Below are 22583 nucleotides of genomic sequence, written 5' to 3'. Positions count from 1 at the left end.
CACACGTCCCCATTAGGCAGCACATGTCCCCAATATGCAGCACACGTCCCCATTAGGCAGCTCACGTCCCCAATAGGCAGCACACGTCCCCAATATACAGCACATGTCCCCATTAGGCAGCACATGTCCCCAATATGCAGCACACGTCCCCATTAGGCAGCTCACGTCCCCATTAGGCAGCACACGTCCCCAATATACAGCACATGTCCCCATTAGGCAGCACACGTCACCATTAGGCAGCACACGTCCCCAATATGCAGCACATGTCCCCATTAGGCAGCACACATCTCCAATATGCAGCACATGCCCCATTAGGCAGCACACATCCCCAATAGGCAGCACAGGTCCCCAATATGCAGCACACGCCCCCATTAGGCAACACATACTGACCTGACACAGCAGCACCGGTGACCAGGATGATGAAGATGGCAGGCCGGGGTGACTAGGAAGGCAGGCCGCAGACCGCGCAGCTCACACTGGTTACGCGTCCTGGTTAGTATCAGTGCGCGGGGGGCCGCTGGGGTCCAGCGGGGTGTGCTCAGTCTCCGTCAGTGCCTGCGGCTGCACGTATCAGTGCACGGTATCCAGCGGGCGGGGCTAGGAAGCAGAGCAAGAGTCCTCCTCTGCTCCTCTGGCATCAAGGTACCCGATCGCGGCTGCGGGCCGGATCAAAGGATATGGCGGGCCATATATGGCCCGCGGGCCGGATGTTCCCCACCCCTGATCTAAGCCATATTAGTAGAGATGAGCAAAAAAAATTCACAAAACCCTGGTCCTGCAGTCACATTGGTAATTTATGGCCACCAGACCAAAGTACTGCAAACCTGCAAACCTGCTCCTACATGCTATCATAAGTTGCACCTCTTCTAATTTGAAGACCTGACGCAACATCATGCGTGTGTCACACAACAAGGATGACGTTGTGCTGGGCCTATTAATAAAAGATATGCCACGGAAGATGGTGGGTAGGAGAAGGATCACAGGGCTCCTGTTCTGTGGCCTCTGACTGCTGATTTGGACACTGCACCACGGTCCTGAAAATCTTTTTGCTCATCTTTGTAATAGAGACATTTGTATAAAATAATATGTGACTATTCTTTTGAAGTGTAGGGAAATAAGACATCATATGACGGGTTCTATGTCTTCAATCACTCTGGTGTATTCACAAAGTGAAAAAAATGCCACAAAAGCAAATCCATGAGTTGGATTCTGATAAAGTGGCATTAAAGGGGTGATCCGGCACCTAAAATATTTTTCTACATACAGTGGGGAAATAAGTATTTGATACACTGTCGATTTTGCAAGTATTCCCACCTACAAAGAATGGAGATGTCTGTAATTTTTATCATTGATACAGTGAAGGAAATAAGTATTTCATCCCTTGCTGATTTTAAAAGTTTTAACACTGACAAAGCCATGAACAGTCTATAATTTTAAGGGTATGTTAATTTTAACATTAAGAGACAGAATATCAAAAATAAAATCCAGAAAATCACATTGTATAAATTATATAAATTTATTTGCATTTTCCAGTGAGAAATAAGTATTTGATCCCCTACCAACCTTTAAGAGCTCTGGCTCCTACAGACCAGTTAGATGCTCCTAATCAACTCATTACCTTCATTAAAGAGAGCTGTCTTACATAGTCACCTTTACAAAAGACTCCTGTCCACAGACTCAATTAATCAGTCAGACTCTAACCTCTACAACATAGGCAAGATCAAAGAGCTTTATAAAGATGTCAGGGACAAGATCATAGACCTGCAAAAAGGTGGAATGGGCTACAAAACCATACGAAAGGCACTGGGTGAGAAGGAGACTTTTGGTGCCATAGTAAGAAAATGGAAGAAATACAAAATGACTGTCAATCGACATCGATCAGGGCCTCCATGCAAAATCTCACCTTGTGGTCTATCCTTGATCATGAGGAAGGTGAGAGATGAGCCTAAAACTACATGGGGGAACTTGTCAATGATCTCATGGTGGCTGGAACCACAGTCACCAAGAAAACCATTGGTAACACATTATACTATAAAGGTTTAAAATCCGGCAGTGCCCACAAGGTCCCCCTGCTCAAGCCCATCTGAAGTTTGCCAATGAACACCTAGATGATTCTGTGAGTGATTGGGAGAAGGTGCTGTTGTCAGATGAGACAAAAATTGAGTTCTTTGGCATTAACTCAACTCACCGTGTTTGGAGGAAGAGAAATGATGCCTATGACCCAAAGAACACCATCCCCACTGTCAAGCATGGAGTTGGAAACATTATGTTTTGGGGGTGTTTCTCTGCTAAGGGCACAGGACTACATAACCGCATCAATGGGAGAATGGATGGAGCTATGTACCATAAAATCCTGAGTGACAACCTCCTTCCCTCTGTCGGGACATTAAAAATGGGTCGTGGCTGGGTCTTCCAGCAAGACAATGACCCAAAACATACAGGCAAGACAACAAAGGAGTAGCTCAAAAAGAGGTACATTAAGGACATGGAGTGGCCTAGTCAGTCTCCAGACGTTAATCCCATAGAAAACTTAGGGAGGGAAGTTGAAGCTCTGAGTTGCCAAGCGACAGCCTCAAAATCTTAATGATTTAGAGATGATCTGCAAAGAGGAGTGGACCAAAATTCCTCCTGACACGTGCGCAAACCTCATCATCAACCTCATCATCAACTACAAAAAAGTCTCACTGCTGTGCTTGCCAACAAGGGTTTTGCCACAAAGTATTAAGTATTGTTTGCTAGAGGGATCAAATACTTACAAAATCAGCAAGGAATCAAATAATTATTTCCTTCACTGTACACTTCACCTGTGATGGGCAGAATCTAGAAATAAAAATCAGAATATCACCTTACATGATTCTTACATAATTAATTTGCATTTTATTGCATGAAATAAGTATTTGATCATCTACCAACCAATAAAGCTCATTTCTTCGGCAGCAAGGCTCTCAGTGCTGCCACCACATGGAGTCAGAACTTTAGTAACCTGCAAATTAACCCCATATCTGCATCTTAATGTTATTTTACATGACAGGTTCTCGTTAATCATATCATTTTCTGGCAACACGTTTCATTTAACAGAATGCAGCATACTTTTTCATTTTCTAACTCACAATCCATTTTTGGTCTAGATTTCTTTACATGATCAATTAAGTAACATAGTTATAATCAAACCCTGTACATTTTGGTAGTTGAATGACTTCAGGAATAAATGTTATGTATTTTTGTCTAAAGATGTCAAATTTTTATATTTTATTTTATCTCAGATGACACCTGTAATAAGAAATAACTCAATTATTCCGCAACCAAGAGGAAACCGAGCTGCTAAAGCCGCCTATTTCTTTATTCTTCTATGTTCTATTCTACTCTACCTACTTGGAATAGTCAATTGCACAAGGAGTCAGATTGCCTTTGCCATTGCAGTTCATTGTCTAATTGCACAAAGTTGGCACTTCATGGTTTACCTATGTGAATTTTTTGAAGAAATTGCTCATGTTCACACCAGGTAATTTTAGAAAAAAATATAGATTTTAGTAAATAGTATAGCTAAAGCAGTATATTTATTTTAATCTCATATTGTACTTGAAAAATATATATTTGTACCGTGTTAGCCAGTAGCCATTTGTGAGTCCTCAGTGGTTGATATCTTTTAATGACTAATTGAAAAGATGGTAACAAATTGCAAGCTTTTGAGACTCCTCAGGTCTCTTCATCAGACCAGGAAGAGACTCTTCAGATTTCCTGGTATACTAAACCTGATTAAGAGACCTGAGTTGTCTCGAAAGCTAGCAATTTGTTGCCATCTTTTCTGTGAGCCATTAAAAGATTACTGGTCTGTAGTAAAATCCCCCAGCCTGCCAACGCCCAGCATGAATTGTGGTGAGCATCCACATCAAATAGGAAGAGGGAAAAAGCACTGTGATCAAGCTCAGGACAAAGGCGGCTGCAGCTTTACAAAATTTTATTGGACAACTTGAAAATATATATGTTCTTTAAAAAAATATGTGCATAGCAAACACCGAGCACACCAGTAAGAACAATCAACACGTTTCAACTAGACAGTCTTACTAATGATCATTTTGTAAAGCTGCAGCCGCCTTTGTCCTGAGCTGGATCACAGTGCTTTTTCCCTTTTCCTATTAAAAGATATCAAACACTGAGGACTCTCAAATCTTAATATTTCTCATATTGTATAAACTGTCCTGTTATGCTCCGTTTATATCGGCATTGTGACGCACTTTTTAAGATCCCATGTGACCGATCCCAATGTGACGGGGTATGCGACAGAACAGGAAGAGACACCAGGCCAATAAACAATCCAACAAGATTTATTGGAACAGGGAACTGGGACAACACAAATGAAAGTAATTCTGTAGCGTCCGTAATTAGTCCACAATGAGTACACACAAAGAGAGCAGATCCGGGGGCGCCACCTGGCAATCCGACACTAGGAAAATAGAAATAGTCCTTGGGTGAATTCAATGGATCCAGCAGATGAGGGACACAACACAGTCCCACGTGGCAGTTTACACACGGTCACTGGGATCTTGTCTCAGCATAAGATCCCAGCCTTTCGCAGGTCACCGCACAACAACAGTCTTTAGATTCAGACCTCAAATCCAGCAGGATGGTGAGACATCACAATTCCATGTGGCAAAATAATCTCCAATCTCCATATATGATACCAAGATCCAGCAACAGCTGCAGATCCTTGTCCTTCGAAGCACACTGCATCAACTAACTGACCATGTGGCTTATTGTCACACCACACTTAGTATCTCTGCCCAACAAAGGGGCTGATCCCAACACCCACCCCCTTAACCATAGCTCCAAGGACTAGGAACATTCCAGAAACCCTGTCTGCAGTCTCTTCACAGGTTTGTGTATTGGAGATGCCCCCTGCAGAGTGCAACAAAGACAAGCATGCCCCCACCAGACACAGGGCAAGGAATGCTAATGTAAGCTTGATTACAGTATGGCCATGTATACAGGGTGACTCTCTGTTACACCCATTAGCACCCAACATACCACTGTGGCTTATAGTACCTGTTCTATCTGTTTGTTAATGTTTGCAGTGTTTTGGTTCCCTCTAGTGGCCAGAGTCATATTCACAGTCTTTGTTTTTTTTTTTTCCATTTTCTTATGTCTGAATCTCCTCCCTCCTTTACAATGCATTATGGTAGCTTTCCCTTCACTTTTCTCCATTTTCCTTCAGCCTATATTCTGTGAAGGGGCTCTCCCATCGCTGTCCCCTTGCGATTGCATTGCCAGTAGGTGTTTATGTTCTTTTTAGCTAACTCCTGTCCTAATATTAGCTTGGTTTTAGTCAGTCATGTTCCCTGGTCAGTTCTAGCCTGTAACTTCATGTACTATGTATAATATGTATTTCTACTATACCCTGTACTGATTAGGTGTATTATATTGTTTTCAGTTTCACCGCATCAATATACAATCACGTTCAATAAAAGCACAGATTCAATCACAGTCTCCTTATTGGACCCCGGTATAGAAGTTTAGCTTTCTGTATAGCTGCAATAAAGTCTGCTTCATTCAGTGAGGACAGAACAGTGAAACGGCAATGCAATCCAGCTATTGGGAATTCAGTGAAAAGACACCCATCCAGATTGCAGGAACAAGTGAAACTGCAGCCATCCACCTAGTGAGATTCAAGTCACCGGCTACACAGAGACTTAATACAGCTACAGCAATCTCTGCACAGCCAAGCATTCCCCCAAGTCACCATGTCCCACAAATCACACAGGACAAAATCTGTTACTTCCGTCTCCTCAAAGACTATATCCATCAGCAGCGCAGTCGCCATTGCCCACACAAATGCTGAAGCCGCCAAAATGCAAGCAAGCTTTGCTGAAGAACAGATGCAACTTAAATTAGAGAAAGCACGCCTAGAACACCAAGAGAGGTCACGCATAGAGAGGGATGACGAGAGAAGGTTACGCTTAGAAAGAGATGAGCAAGAGAGAAAGACGCAGTTATAGAAGGCACATGTGGATGCCACCTTAGAGAGCCTAGCAGCAAAAAAGAAGCTGCCGCAGCCCTAGCTGAAACAGAATTGCTAGCAGCCGCGCAAAACCCTGAGCTGCATAGACAAAGCAGTACGTCAAGTCTGGAGTTTCTACTGCAAGATTCACCACAACACACATCTCACTATGTTAATGAACTTCCAGATCTAAACAATAACCCTGAACCCAAGAACACATCTCCAGTGAAGCGAGCGAGAGTCATCATGAGGCTCAGCTCCAGGAAATCGTGGATCAAAACAACTCTGCTAATGACAACCTTGCCCCTCACCAGGTAACCAATGTGGATCACCTTGCTAACTAATCGCACGTCAGACTGAAGCAATATGACACCGGCTAGCGCCACCCAGAGGATACTAACAGGTACGAACGTACCTCACATCCCTGTCAGGGTGACCCATCACCAGTATACTCTGGTGACAACTGGCTCACAACAGAATTTGCTAAGTTCTTCACACGATGTGAACTGGTTGCCAAGAGACTCATGAAATTAACTGACCAAGCTGAAGGTTACAGAACTTGGAAAGCTTCCTTCCAAAATGTCACTAAAGACTTGGGCTACAACACAGGGAAGAGATAGACCTCTTAATCAAATACCTGGGAGAAGAGTCAGTCGAACACGCAGTAAGGATCAGAGCCATTAATATAAACCGTCCTGAGACTGGCCTCAAGGAGATCTCAAAGAGGCTGGATGAGTGCTACTGCTCAGCAGAGGTAATAGAGAAAGCCTTGTTCAAAAGAATCGATGACTTTCCTAAAATATCTAACAAAGGTCTCCAGAAACTTAGAGAACTAAGTGACCTGCTAAAAGAAGTCCAAGTTGCCAAATGTGAAGATGGCCTACAAGGACTTGCATTCCTTGACACAGCCAGAGGTGATAACCCTATAGTCCAAAAGTTGCCATACAATCTACAGGAGATGTGGCTCACACATGGTTCCACGTTCAAATACAAGCACAGTGTTCCATTCCCTCCCTTCTCCATTTTTGTAGACTTTGTACACCAACAAGCAAGAATTAGAAACGATCCCAGCTTTGACTTGTCATATGAAATGTCATATGCCACACCGTCACCAGCTGCAAATCCACGCAGAACATCTGTGGCAGTGCACAAGACTTATGTTTCTTCTCCAGGTTCCAATTACAGGACTGCTGGCTGCTCTCAATCAGAGACAAAGGTGCAGGACCCTGACAAGCAGTGCCCGCTCCATCAGAAGCTTCATCCTCTCCTGAAATGCAGAGCCTTCAGAGGAAAATCGATGCCAGATCGCAGAAGCTTCCCGAAAGAGAACGGTATCTGCTACAAGTGCTGCTCACCCACAACTCATCTCGCCAAGGATTGTATGGTCAATGTAAAATGCACAGAATGTGGTACCACAGATCATAACACTGCTCTACACCCTGGACCAGCTCCATGGAGTACACAAAACACGCCAGCTGACAGTGAGAGCATGGCGGGGAGGAAAGGAACACTGATGCACCTATGCCAGAGATCACTTCACGGTGTACTGAAGTCTGTAAAGGGACAATAGACAGTAGGTCCTGTTCCAAAATATGCAAGCAGTCAGAGTGTACCCAAAGGGCCATAGAGACAAAGCTGTAAGACTGTATGCTATCTTGGATGATCAAAGTAATCGATCCTTGGCTAGATCAACATTCTTTGACCTATTCAACATCAGAGGGCCAAGCACCCCCTACTCATTGAAGATGTGTGTAGGTACTGTGACAACAGCAGGCAGAAAAGCTACTGACTACCAAATCGAGTCCTTAGATGGACAATTCTGCCTACCACTACCTACAATCATTGAGTGTAACCAGAACCCAGGCAACAGATCTGAAATACCTACGCCAGATGTGGCAATCCATCATGCTTACTTAAAATGCACAGCATACCTTATATTGGAACTTGACCATCAGGCCCAGATAATACTGCTGTTGGGAAGAGATATCCTACAGGTTCATAAAGAGAGACGTCATATCAAATGACTCCACAATGCTCCCTATGCCCAAAAGATAGACATAGGATGGATCATAATAGGAAACATATGCTTGGGACGCATGTATGCCCCATCTTCTGTGACAAGCATGCTGACAAATACATTGGAGAAAGTACGCCCATCTCTGTTTCAACCTTGTAACAACGAGTTCCATGTCAGGGAACTACCACACAGCATCCAACTGCCCAATCATTTAATAGACTTTACTCACAACAGCAGTATAGTGTCAGGAAGCTATGAGGATCAGTTAGGGTGCACAGTCTTCCAGAGAACTAACCAAGACAACCAAGTGGCAATGTCGGTAGAGGACAAGTTGTTCTTAGAGGTAATGGACAAGGGACTTGTTAAAGATGAGACCAACAGCTGGGTCGCACCTCTTCCCTTCAGAGAATCCACAGACCACGTCTACCGAACAACAGAAATCAGGCATTAAAACATTTCTTCTCTCTCAAACATAATCTGCAAAAGAAACCTGAGATGAAAGATCACTTTTTCTCCTTCATGTCAAAGATTTTCGAAAACTGCCATGCAGAGCTAGCTCCCGCTCTCAATGACTCTGAAGAATGCTGGTTCCTACCAATATTTGGAGTATACCACCCTAAGAAACCGGGCCAGATTAGAGTGGTGTTTGACTCCAGTGCTAAGTTTGATGATATCTCCCTGAATAATGTTCTACTGACAGGACCGGACCTCAATAACAAACTTCTGGGAGTACTTATGCGCTTCCGTAAGGATTCCATTGCCTTCATTGCTGACATCCAGCAAATTTTCAATTGTTTCCTTGAGAGAGAGAGAGACAGGAACTTCCTAAGATTCTTCTGGTACAGAGACAATGATTCTACAAAAGAAGTCACAGAGTATCGCGTGAGAGTGCACATCTTTGGCAACAGTCCTTCACCTGCAGTTGCCATGTATGGACTCAAAAGGTCGGCTCAACAAGGAGAAACAGAATATGGATCAGATGTCAGACAATTCATAGAAAAATACTTTTATGTTGACGACTGTCTGAAAGCCATGCCTTCAAATGAGACTGCCATCAGTCTTCTCAGGAGAGCCCAAGAGATGCTTGCTTGCTCGAACCTCAGGTTTCACAAAATAGCCTCAAATAGCCAAGAACTCATGGAAGCATTCCCTTCACAAGACTTATGTAATGGTCTCAGAGACCTGGACTTGGGGTCAGACCCCACACCAATGCAACGCAGCCTCGGGCTTCTCTGGAATCTACAGTCAGACATGTTCACCTTTCAGGTCAGCCAGGAAGAAAAGCCTTTCTCACACGTAGAGGTGTCCTGTCTACCATCAACAGTCTGTACGATCACTTGGGTTTCGCAGCTCCTGTTACTATGCAAGGCAAAGCCTTACTAGGAGACTTAACTAAGGAAACATCTAACTGGGATGCACCTCTGCCACCTGATAAGAGAATCCAGTGGTAAGTATGGAAGAACTCTTTAGCAGCCCTCTCCAACCTGAATGTGCCAAGACCATACACCCCTGTGCCGTCTACAGAAATACAAAGCCAAAAACTTTGTATTTGCAGATGCTTCTGTCAAAGCAATTGCCACTGTTGCCTATCTCAAAACTGTAGACACCAAATGTCATAACCACATTGGGTTCGTTATGGGGAAGGCCAAACTTGCTCCACAACCAGAGCACACTATACTCAGGTTAGAGCTTTGTGCTGCAGTCTTAGCCGCTCAGTTAGCAGAGTTCCTCACATCCAAGATGGATATTGACCTGACACAGGCCAAGTTCTACTCAGACAGCAAAGTAGTCCTTGGATATATCCACAATGAAACTAGGCGACTCTATGTTTATGTCAATAACCGAGTGCTACGAATTAGGAGATCAGTTCATCCAAAACAGTGGCATTACATTCCCACTGACTAGAATCCTGCAGATCACGCAAATAGAGCAGTTGACGCAAGTCGACTAGGAAGCACAACATGGCTCTCAGGACCAAAACTATTGTACGCTGAGGAACATTGTCCAGACACATTTGAACTAGTAGGAGAGGACTCAGAAGCTGAAATCCGCTCTCAGGTGTCTACACTTCATACAATGACCTCTGCTATCCAGTTTGGATCTCACAGATTCGACAAATTTTCAAGTTGGAAGTCACTTATTCGAGCCATTACCTGCCTAACTCATATAGCTCGCTCATTCAGGACCACCAGAGCTTGGGACACAGAGAAATGTAAAGGTTGGCATCTTTGTAAAGATACCTATGTTACCTCCGACTTAGAATTTTCCAGAAACCACATCATCTTCACTGTTCAAAGAGAAACCTACTTTGTGGAAATCCAATGTCTTATTAACAAAGCTCCAATACCAGCGAGCAATGTATTGAGGAAGCTCGACCCATTCATCGACAACAACGGCCTGCTGAGAGTAGGAGGTCGACTTAAAGAAACTAAAATGGAGTTTGAGGAGAAATTCCCTTTTATACTTCGTGGAAAATGTCATGTTGTTTACTTAATTGTATATCACTACCACAATCTGGTCAAGCACCAAGGAAGACTATTTACAGAAGAAGCCATAAGAACTGCTGGCCTGTGGATTGTCGGTGCAAAGAAACTCGTCAGTTGTGTCATCTACAAATGCATTACCTGCCTTAAGCTTCGTGGTTCGACTCAAACCCAAAAGATGGCTGATCTACCAGCAGATAGACTCATCCCAGACCCTCCTTTTACCAGCGTTGGTCTCGATATGTTTGGGCCTTGGTCAGTTGTTACACGTCATACGAGGGGCGGTCAAGCCAATAGTAAACGTTGGGTTGTCATGTTTCCCTGTATGTCAATCAGAGCTGTCCACATAGAGCTCATTGAGTCACTTGACACTTCAAGCTTCATCAATGCTTTAAGACGTTTTATGGCAATCTGTGGTCCTATCCAGCATATACGTTCAGACAGAGGTACTAACTTTATTGGTGCAGCAAAAGAATTAGGAATACCTTCAAATCTATAAGAATACTCTCGAGATGTTCCTCAGTGACCAAAGTTGCACATGGTCATTCAACCCGCCTCACTCTTCACACATGGGTGGCTCTTGGGAACGAATGATTGGTCTAGTACAGAGAATTCTTGACTCCACTCTTCTTCAAGAAGGAGCAGCGAGGCTTACCCACGAAAGCCTAATCACCTTCATGGCAGAAGCCGCAGCTATAATCAATGCAAGACCTTTGGTTCCAGTCCCTAACGACCCTGAGGAACACTTGTTATTGACTCCAGCTACTCTCATTACCCAGAAAATGGGACTGTCCAGTGCTCCTCCAGGATTCGATGCTGACCTCTACATCTGCCAATGGAGACAGGTACAAAGTCTTGCAAACACATTCTGGGACAGTTGTTGCAAATAGTATTTGTCTAGCCTGCAGCCAAGGATGAAGTGGCAATCTACTAGGCCTAATCTGGCAATTGGTGACCTCATCCTTGAGAAAGACTGCCAAGTCCACCGGAACCAATGGCCACTTGGTCTAGTTACCGCAACATTCCCAAGCAAGGATAGTAACGTCCGCAAAGTTGAACTAAGGATGACCAAAGGGAATGAACCTAAGACATTTTTCAGACCGGTAACTGAACTGTTCCTATTGTTGCCTTCAGAAAAAAGGGATAGTGACATCCGGTGATGCCAGACGGGGAGTGTTCTGTCTCCAACATCTAATTTGTAATCCCTGATTATCTGTTTGTTAATGCTGATTATCTGTTTGTTAATGTTTGCAGTGTTTTGTCTCCCTCTAGTGGCCAGAGTCATATTCACAGTCTTTGTTGTTTTTTCCATTTTCTTAAGTCTGAATCTCCTCCCTTCTTTGCAATGCATTATGGTAGCTTTCCCTTTTCCTTCAGCCTGTATTCTGTGAAGGAGCTCTCCCATCGCTGTCCCCTTGCGATTGCATTGCTGGTAGGTGTTTATGTTCTTTTTAGCTAATTCCTGTCCTAATATTAGCTTGGTTTTAGTCAGTCCTGTTCCCTGGTCAGTTCTAGCCTGTAACATCATGTACTATGCATAATATGTATTTTGACTATACCCTGTACTGATTATGTGTATTAGATTGTTTTCAGCTTCACCGCTTCAATATACCATCACGTTTAATAAAAGCACAGATTCAATCACAGTCTCCTTATTGGACCACGGTATAGCGGTTTAGCTTTCTGTATAGCTGCAATAAAGTCTGCTTCATTCAGTGAGGACAGAACAGTACCTTCTCACATATTGTGAACTTGCAATATACAGCCAAAATTATGTGAACACTTTACACCACACATACATGTTATTATGGAGATAGCCAACCATTTGTAGGTATTACAGCCTCAGCTTTTCTGAGAGGAATTTTAAATGTTTTTGGAAGCATTAGTGCCCATTTATCCAGAACATTTATGGGTTCAGACCCTGATATTGGCTGAGAAAGTCCATCCAACAACCTGTGTTCCAGTCAAGTTCAAAGCTGTATAGTGGGGTTTAATATAAACACTCTGTGTGAGCTTCTTCTAACAAATCTCATCAATCCCTGTCTTTGCGGACCTTGCTTTATACACAGGCCACTGTCTTAATAGAACATGAACGAGCCTTCAACAAAGTTGAAAGAAGTGTTTGCAGAGCATCTACCAAGTCCAAATGCCTTCATTATACTTCATATAGTAAGACATCACTGATTCCAGAGAAAATGTTACACTGCTCCAGATGTCTTTACTTCTCCAGCGCATGGCATTGTGCATGGTGACCTTACGTTTGTGTGTTGCTGCTTGACCACAGAAAACAATTCAATAGAGCTGCCATGTACATTGCAAACAGCTCTCGTGATTTTTAGGCACTGCAGAAGTCGGCGACTCCACTACGTGACTTTCCATGATAAACCACTGTGTGCCTAAGTTGCTTTACTCCTAAACAGATACCAATTATACAGAATTAAAAGACTAAAAGACAAATCTGAACTGAGAAAAGTAAGTTAATGTGTATGCACAATGTAAGTGCATATTAACACATGACCATTAATCAGAGAAAACAAAAAACACAAATATCCTGAACTAAAAAGTAAAAAATATACTGCAAATAATGCATAAGGGTAGTAGTAATAATAAGGGTATTTAGTAAACATAATTTTGATCAAAATAATGTACAAGCCATCCCGCCACGTCACGGCAACCCTTGTGGGACAGTCCCTACTCTAGTATTTAAAACCTTTTCACTTGCCAAGTGGCGTGAATATGAATAAGGGTCGAGCGGCTGAACCACTAGTAACAGCTTAGGCCAGACTGGATGGCTTTCCCAGCTCAGAAAGAGGGCGGTCACACCCATATATGCACTGAATGCACAATGAAATGAATAAAAAACAAATCTGAACTGAGAAAAGTAAGTTAATGTGTATGCACAATGTAAGTGCATATTAACACATGACCATTAATCAGAGAAAACAAAAAACACAAATATCCTGAACTAAAAAGTAAAAAATATACTGCAAATAATGCATAAAGGTAATAATAATAATAATAATAATAATAAGGGTATTTAGTAAACATAATTTTGATCAAAATAATGTACAAGCCATCCCGCCACGTCACGGCAACCCTTGTGGGACAGTCCCTACTCTAGTATTTAAAACCTTTTCACTTGCCAAGTGGCGTGAGTGTGGATAAGGGTCGAGCGGCTGAACCACTAGTAACAGCTTAGGCCAGACTGGATGGCTTTCCCAGCTCAGAAAGAGGGCGGTCACACCCATATATGCACTGAATGCACAACGTGGCGGGATGGCTTGTACATTATTTTGATCAAAATTATGTTTACTAAATACCCTTATTATTATTATTACCTTTATGCATTATTTGCAGTATATTTTTTACTTTTTAGTTCAGGATATTTGTGTTTTTTGTTTTCTCTGATTAATGGTCATGTGTTAATATGCACTTACATTGTGCATACACATTTACTTACTTTTCTCAGTTCAGATTTGTTTTTTATTCATTTCATTGTGCATTCAGTGCATATATGGGTGTGACCGCCCTCTTTCTGAGCTGGAAAAGCCATCCAGTCTGGCCTAAGCTGTTACTAGTGGTTCAGCCGCTCGACCCTTATTCACATTCACGCCACTTGGCAAGTGAAAAGGTTTTAAATACTAGAGTAGGGACTGTCCCACAAGGGTTGCCGTGACGTGGCGGGATGGCTTGTACATTATTTTGATCAAAATTATGTTTACTAAATACCCTTATTATTATTATTACCTTTATGCATTATTTGCAGTATATTTTTTACTTTTTAGTTCAGGATATTTGTGTTTTTAGAATTAAAAGACTGTATTGCTAACCAGGGCAGATTGAGGACATCAGAAATTTTACCAACTCATAAAGGCAGCATTCTAGGACAGTGCCATGTTTAAAGTTACTTTGCTCTTCTGTACAACCTATTCTACTACCATGTTTGTCTACAGGGATTCTAGGCCTAATTTTACATTATCAAAGTAGATTTCCTGAACCACTTCTGTTGCGCCATGCTTCATTGGTATAGCCATCCACCACAGCTATCAGTAAGCAGAACTAGAATGCATTCCAAGGCATTGAGCTCACATATAAAGTAACTTTCATTCAGTTTGTCATAACGTGGCTTACACAACTGTTCTCAATGATGCGGAGTGGCGTCCACATACCTTTGGCCATATCGTGTTATGTTATTACTTTATTATAGAGCAGGACTGTGTGCAATAACTGTCATTTCACATTTGCTGTACTCTTTTGTGCTGATGCCGAGGCCAAAGTGTTATATTCTAAGTTTCAGACTTTTAACATATCTGATCACCAAAAAGGTATATACTGTACATACAGATCTGTGGTCGATATTACAAGATCTGTTTATAAGATGCAATTCAATGAGATTTTAACTGGAAAAGAACCTGAAACATCTGATGTAGTAATTATTATGCATTTATATAGCACGATTTATTCCATGGTGCTTTACATGTGAAAAGGGGAAATATAGACAAGTATAATAAACATGTGTAAGACAAGAGACACACAAGTACATAAGGAGAGGGGGGGCCTGCCCGCGAAGGCTCACAGTCTACAGGGATGGGTGAAGATACAGTAGGAGAAGGTAGAGCAGGTCTTGCTGTGGTTCAGTAGACCGAGGATCATTGCAGGCTGTAGGCTTGTCAGAACAGGTGGGTCTTCAGGTTCTTTTTGAAGGTTTCCGTTGATGGTGAGAGTCTGATGTGTTGCGGCAGGGAGTTCCAGAGTATGGGGGAAGCACGGGAGAAGTCTTGTATGCAGTTGTGGGAAGAAGAGATAAGGGGGGAGTAGACAAGGAGATCTTGAGATGATCAAAGGTTGCATGCGGGTAGGTACCTAAAGATCATGTCACAGATGTATGGAGGAGACAGGTTGTGGATGGCTTTGCATGTCATGGTTAGGGTTTTGAATTGTAGCCTCTGGGCAATAGGAAGCCAGTGAAGGACCTGGCATAGGGGGGAGGCTGGGCAATAGCGGGGAGACAGGTGGATTAGTCGGGCAGCAGAGTGTAGGATGGACTGGAGCGGAGCCAGAGTGCTAGAGGGGAGGCCAGAGAGTAGGAGGTAGCAGTAGTTGAGGTGGGAGATGATAAGAGCATGCACTAGTGTTTTTGTGGTTTCGTGGTTGAGGAATGAGCGGATCCGGGAAATATTTTTGAGTTTGAGGCGGCAGGAGGAGGCGAAGGCTTAGATATGTGGTTTGAAAGATAGCGCAGAGTCGAGGATCACCCCAAGGCACTGAGCATGCGGGACTGGGGAAAGAGAGCAGCCGTTGACATTGATGGATAGGTCTGGTGGAGGGGTAGAGTGAGATGGGGGAAAGATGATGAATTCTGTTTTGTCCATGTTCAGTTTGAGAAAGCGAGCAGAGAAGAAGGCTGAGATAGCAGACATACATTGTGGGATTTCAGTCAGTAAGGAGGCGAGGTCGGGTCTACATAGGTAGATCTGCATGTCATCAGCATAGAGGTGATACTGAAAACCGTGGGATTCTATGAGCTGTCCCAAGCCGAAGGTATAGATGGAGAATAGTAGGGGTCCTAGGACAGAGCCTTGGGGAACACCGACAGACAGGGGGCGAGGTGAGGAGGTGGTGTGTCAGAGGGAGACACTAAATGTTCGGTCTGTTAGGTATGATGAGATCCAGGATAGGGCCAGGTCTGTGATGCTAAGAGATGAGAGAGTCTGTAGCAGGAGGGAATGGTCTATGGTGTCGAAGGCACAGGACAGGTCCAGGAGAAGGATGACAGAGTAGTGTCACTTGCTCTTGGCGGTTAGTAAGTCGTTAGTGACTTTAGTTAGGGCAGTTTCAGTTGAGTGATGCAGTCGGAAGCCAGATTGTAACCGGTCAAAGAGGGAACAGGAGGAGAGGTGGGAGGACAGTTCAAGATATACATGCTGTTCCAGTAGTTTTGAGGCGTAAGGGAGAAGAGATATTGGGCGATAGTTAGACACAGAGGATTGGTCAAGGGAGGGCTTTTTGAGGATGGATGTGATTGAGGCATGTTTAAAGGATGAGGGAAAAACACGATTTGTAAGTGAAAGGTTGAAAAGGTGTGTTAGAGATGGGATGAGGACTGTGGCCAAGTTAGGGATGAGGTGAGACGGGAGTGGGTCGAGGGCACAAATGGTGAGGTGTGATCTTGTCAGAAGGGTGGAGAGCTGATTTTCTGTCATGGTGGAGGAGCTGGCTTTTTCAGAACAGGGCTGAGCGGCTAAGAGGGGCATTGGGGGCTGCGGGCCAAAGTTTTGTCTGATCGTGTTGATCTTCTGCTTAAAGAAGGAGGCAAAGTCTTCAGCAGAAATGAGAGGGGGAGGAGGTGTTGTGGGATGGAGTAGATAATTGAAAGTGTTGAAGAGCTGTTTAGGGTTGTGAGACAGGGAGGATATGAGAGATGCGAAGTAAGTTTGTTTTGCGGCAGAGAGCGTGGACTTAAAGCTGACAAGGGACTGCTTGTATGCGTTGAAGTGCTCAGTAGAATGGGTTCTCTTCCATCTCCGCTCAGTGGCCCTGGAAACCCGTCTCAGTTCTTTGGTCAGGCTGGTCAGCCAGGGCTGCCTGTTGATTGTTCGAGTTTTGCTCTGCATGAGGGGGGCAGCCGAATCAAGTGTTGCTGTTTTTGTGGTGTTATAAAAAGTGGCAGAAGCATCTGTGTCATGAAGGGAAGCTATGTCTGGAAGAAGGAGAAGGGACTCAGAGAGTGATTGTAAATTGAGGTGTTTGAGATTCCTGCGAGGGTGAGCGAGTTTATGGAGCGGGGGTTGCGTAGTAGGAGAGGAGAGGGAAGAGAATGTCAGTAGGTTGTGGTCAGACAGGGGGAGGGGTGAGTTATTGAGATTAGTGAGGGAACAGAGACGAGTGATGATAAGGTCCAGCAAGTGACCATCTTTGTGAGTGGCCACAGAGGACCATTGAGTGAGGCCGAGGGAAGCCGTGAGCAATAGAAGTTTAGAGGCAGCCGGGGTGGGAGTGTCAATGGGGATGTTGAACTCGCCCATGATGATGGTGGGGATGTCAGCAGAAAGGAAATGGAGTAGCCAGGTGGTGAAGTGGTCGAGAAAGGTGGAGATGGCTAGTTCTGGGGGGCGGTAGATGACAGCCAGTTGGAGGTTGGAGGGGGAATAGATGCGGACGGAGTGCACCTCGAACAAGGGAAGAGTAGCGGAGGGTGGCAGAGGAATTGGGGTAAAGGAGCAGGTATCAGACAAGAGCAAGCCAACTCCTCCACCACGTTTGCTGCTGGGGCGAGGGGTGTGAGAGAGATGGAATCCGCCATAGGAAAGCGCAGCTGGAGAGGCTGTGTCAGAGGGAGTGAGCCAGGTTTCAGTGATGGCGAGGAAGGAGAGAGTTTGTTGGTGATAAAGAGGTCATGGATAAATGATAGCTTGTTGCAGACAGAGCGTGCGTTCCATAGGGCTCCAGGTAAGGGGGTTGAGGGAATGGGGGCTGGATGAATGGGTATGAGGTTATCATGGTTGCGAGGACGTGTAGCGGATCGTGGCAGGGTGGTAGAAGTGAGTGTAGGGATGTGTTGAGGAGGGCCAGGATTTGGGGATACGTCGCCAGCAATAAGGAGTAGTAGACAGAGCATTAGAAGGTGGGAGCAGGATAGGACATGATGTGGCCATGTGTGTCTGGAGAAAAAGGATTGTATGTGTAGGAACAGTTGTGAGAAGGTTAGGTGGCTGGGGAGAATGGAGGGGGAGATGAATAGTTCCTTACTAGGAGGGTGGATTGCAAGAGTTAGGGAGAAATAGAGTAGTATGGGGGTGATAGTAAAAAGAAGGCGAAACGTTGTTGTGTTATAGGCTGTTACCTTGCAGTCAAATTCCAGTCCAATTCTAGTCTAATTCAGAGTACTTAGAAATCAGTACTTTGAAATAAGGATTTTGAAATTGATGGAGCCGACTACGTCTGGAGCAGACCCATGGTGCTGAATATATGTGCAGCTAAAGACAATCAGGTGTGAGTGAAAGTGGGGTGTGACTGCCCAAGCCAAATGCACAGAGTTAAGCAGAGGTCATAAAAAGGGGAAGGGGTTATACAGACCACTTAGATGTGTGGCAAAGATAGTAATGATTGTAACTCCAAGATATTAGTGCATTCATAAATTCTAGGTTTAATGAAGTGCAGCATTGGTTTAGGCTACGTTCACATCTGCAATATGAAATTCTGTTTGTTACAATTTTAGAAACCGGCAAACAGAATGAATGTAAAAAATGAATCTATTGTATGACTGATGCAAACAGAAGCCAAAGGACCCCGTTGATTATTGTGGGGTAGCAAAAACCTGGTGACAGATTTGTTTTAATGAATGTGTTTGTTCACCTTAACTCATTATAGTCATTTATTTTCTGCTTATGTCAATATTCAGTACTGTGCAAAAGTTTTAGGCTGGTGTAGAGAAAAATCCTAAAACGTAAAAATGCTTTCAAAAAACAGTACTGTGCATAGTTTGTTTCTATCAATTAACAACATTAAAAGAAAATGCAAAGTGAATGAACAAAAGAGAAATACATATCAAATTAATGTAATCAATATATGGTGTGATTACACTTTGCCTTCTAATCTAAGACCTGGTTCACACAATGCGGAGGAGCGTGTGTGGACGCTGCGTGTGTTTGCTGTATCCAAAGTGCTGTCGTCTATTGAGCGCAGGTTAATCTGCATGTGTTCACTGAACTGTGCAGATTCACCATGTCCAATACATTCTATGGGTGGAATTGACTTGCTGCCGTCTGGAGAGACGCGCCACATGTCTGTCTCCGCGGGTGAGCCGCAGTCATCTCTGGACGCATAGTGGGCATGGGATTACTTGAAATCCCATCCACTATGCTGTCACATCTGAATGATGCAGGTTGGATGCTGCCCAAGCACGTGGCGTCCAATCAGCAGCATTTACTGATCGTGTGCACATACCCTTAGAAGAAAAGTAAGAATGAAGTGACTTTCATCTGCTGCAAGTTTCCTTGGTCGAGCACTATGTCTAGGGTCCTTAATGTTGCCCATTTTCTGGTGTCCTCAATGCTGAGAAATATAGGGAGATACTTTTCTGTCATGCAATACCAAAAGGAAGTAATCTCATTAGCCCCAAATTTATTTTTCACCGGGGTGACGGCCTCAAACATGCAGCCAATATCAAAGAAAAACAAGGAGTCAGTGATGATCCGGCCCTGATGTCAGCATCATCATGTCTTTCTAGAATTACATGAAGAGACAGAAGTAGTTTCACAAGTCTACATCCACAGAAGATCTGTGGTTAGTTCGCCAAGATGTTTAGAACAACCTCCCTGCTGAGTTCTCTCAAAACATGTGTCTAAGTGTACCCAGAAGAATTGATGCTGTTTTGAAGGCAAAGAGTGGTCACACCAAATATTGATTTAATTTAGATTCCTCATTTCCTCTCTCACTTTGCATTTTACTAATAGAATAAAATAAACCTCTAACACTGCTATTTTTGAATGCATTTTTACTTTACAGCATTTTCTCCCACACCTACCAAAACATATGCACAGTACAATACTCAAAGGGTTGAGAAAAGTAGCAAGTACTATAGACTTTGTGGAGAAAGAGAGAAAATAATAATAATAATAATAATAATAATAATAATAATAATAATAATAAAATAATCTAATTATATTCCATTTTTTAAAGGTATAATGGAGAATACCTTAAGGCATTTCAAGCAAGTGTTAGCTCCAGGAACACAATTTTTATGATCTTTACTGCCATTTTCTGCTTCATTCTTTACAAGGAAGAGCCATTGCCAGTAATGATGAATGTGGTGTTGCTGTTTCTCTGTAATTTTCTGTGCAGGTGTTTTGGACTTCAGGTATGTAGTAATTTACATTATGTGTCATAATTATTAATGTGTCATCAATATTAATGGATAGGTTTATGTGTATAGATGATGTAATAGTATTTTATTGTAATATATTATATAGATTTTATGACCCCTGCTTTTATCAAGCCTCATCCCCAACAAGGCCAATGCAGTTTGGTGGAGAGCTTCCCCACTTTTACATCTTGAAATCTCCCCCGGGGGGGCACAACGTACCATAATCTAATGATGTAGACTTATAAGAGGTCAGAGGTTTAGAACTCCAAGAGAAGCAGGCAGGTCCCCAACATGAGCAGGAGTCTGTACCACGGGAAGAGACAATCCCCAACCGATAGCACATGATGCTGAGGTTTCTTCTCAGAGCTCGGTACTGGGAGAGAAAGTAGAATGAGTGGACCCTCAGCTGGTCACCTATAATTCACTGGGGGAGCATAGTTGTGTAACGAGGACTATACATACAAAAGGCTTTATTACTATGATGTATTGTGTGATGGATTTTTTTCCCCTTCTTTTAGCCAGATGGCACAACAGGCGAATTGCCTTTTGAAAGCTACACCAAATTACCTTTCAGTGGTGTCAAATATGGCACAGAAGAAAGCAACATGCTGCAGTAAAAAATGCTTTTAGATATACAATATGTTCTTCTCTGAGTTGTTTTCTAATTGCTATCCTTGACAATAAACCCTAATAGCAACATCACAATAATCCTCTGTTAGTAGCAGTTATGATCTTCAGCAAGATACAATGCAAGAAGTTAGATTATGTAATATGTTGGCTCCTCAACATACAGCACGATAATGAAATTCTAACCACATCATCTTATATATGTTTTCCATATTTAAACATTTCTTTTCTATATCACAGAAGATAGAAAAATGATCGGTAAATATGACATAACCTGTTAATAAGTCCAATTACAATCAATTTTATTCAACCCTAATTTTAAATTTGGTTTATTAACAAAATATAAAAACTTTCTGCCTTTTCATCTCTAAATTACATTTTTAACGACTACTGCAGTCTCAGAATTATTCAACCCCTTCATGACAACTGTCTTTGGCACTTATTAGAGCACCCGTTTGGCTGTTATGACCTGCTGCAAACATGATGCAAAGAAAGCGGCAGACTCTGCGTCTTCCTCCAGACACGTGCACACATCCAGGTCCCCTGGCTAAATTACCATTGGGGTTTTTCCTCTTTAACGCCCCACACTCTTGTGAAAGTGACAATACCGAGACGTGCCTCACTAAATATCCACAGGATTCCAAATATTCCCCAATAAATCCATTTTTCAAAATAAAAAAAAAAAACAATAAAAGTACACATATTTGGTATCGCCGCGTCCGTAGCGACCCGCCCTATAAAACTGTCCCATTAGTTAACCCCTTTAGAGAACCCCTTAAAAAATAAAGATAAAAAACGAAGCAAAAAATAATGATTTATTATCATACCACCGAACAAAAAGTGCAATAACGCGCGATCAAAAAGACGCATATAAATATCCATGGTACCGCTGAAAACGTCATCTTGTCCCGCAAAAAATGAGCTGCCATACAGCATCATCCGCAAAAAAATAAAAAAGTTATAGCTCGCAGAATAAAGCGATACAAAAATAATTATTTTTTATGTAAAATTGTTTTCATTGCAAAAAAAACGACAAAACATAAAAAAACGACCTAAATGAGGTATCGCTGTAACCGTACTGACCCGAAGAATAAAAGCGCTTTATCAATTTTACCGCACGTGGAACGGTGTAAACGCACCCCCCCAAAAGAAATTCATGAAACGCTGGTTTTAGTTCATTCTGCATCCCAAAAATCGGAATAAAAAGCGATCAAAAAATGTCACGTGCCCGAAAATTGTACCAATAAAAACGTCAACTCGTCCCGCAAAAAATAAGACCTCACATGACTCGATGGGTCAAAATACGGAAAAATTATAGCTCACAATATGTGGTGATGCAAAAACTATTTTTACAATAAAAAGCGTCTTTTAGCATGTGACAGCCGCCAAACATAAAAACCCGCCATATATAGTAAATCAAACCCCCCGTTATCACCCCCTTAGTTAGGGAAAAATAATAAAACTAAAAGAAAATGTATTTATTTCCATTTTCCCATTAGGGTTAGGGTTAGGGCTAGGGTTAGGGCTAGGGTTAGGGCTAGGGGTGTGTTGGGGTTAGGGTTGGAGTTATAATTGTGGGGTTTCCACTGTTTGGGC

At 42.9% G+C, this 22583-nt stretch overlaps 1 protein-coding gene across 1 annotated transcript in view; it reads left to right on the top strand.

Annotated features, from left to right (window-relative positions):
• STING1 (stimulator of interferon response cGAMP interactor 1) overlaps positions 1 to 22583 on the top strand; it is a 122910-nt gene that overhangs the window by 5525 nt on the left and 94802 nt on the right. The window contains exons 2-3 of the mRNA XM_073573761.1: positions 3264 to 3502; positions 20177 to 20354. Coding sequence (XP_073429862.1) covers positions 3264 to 3502; positions 20177 to 20354 — 417 coding nt within the window. The remainder of the gene's footprint in view (positions 1 to 3263; positions 3503 to 20176; positions 20355 to 22583) is intronic.

The sequence above is a fragment of the Dendrobates tinctorius genome, unplaced genomic scaffold (genome assembly GCF_039654945.1).
Source record: "Dendrobates tinctorius isolate UK_male_01 unplaced genomic scaffold, ASM3965494v1 ptg000036l, whole genome shotgun sequence".
Taxonomy (NCBI): Eukaryota; Metazoa; Chordata; class Amphibia; order Anura; family Dendrobatidae; genus Dendrobates; species Dendrobates tinctorius.
The sequence above is the reverse complement of the archived record's forward strand: the minus strand, read 5'-3'. Positions and strand labels throughout refer to the sequence as shown.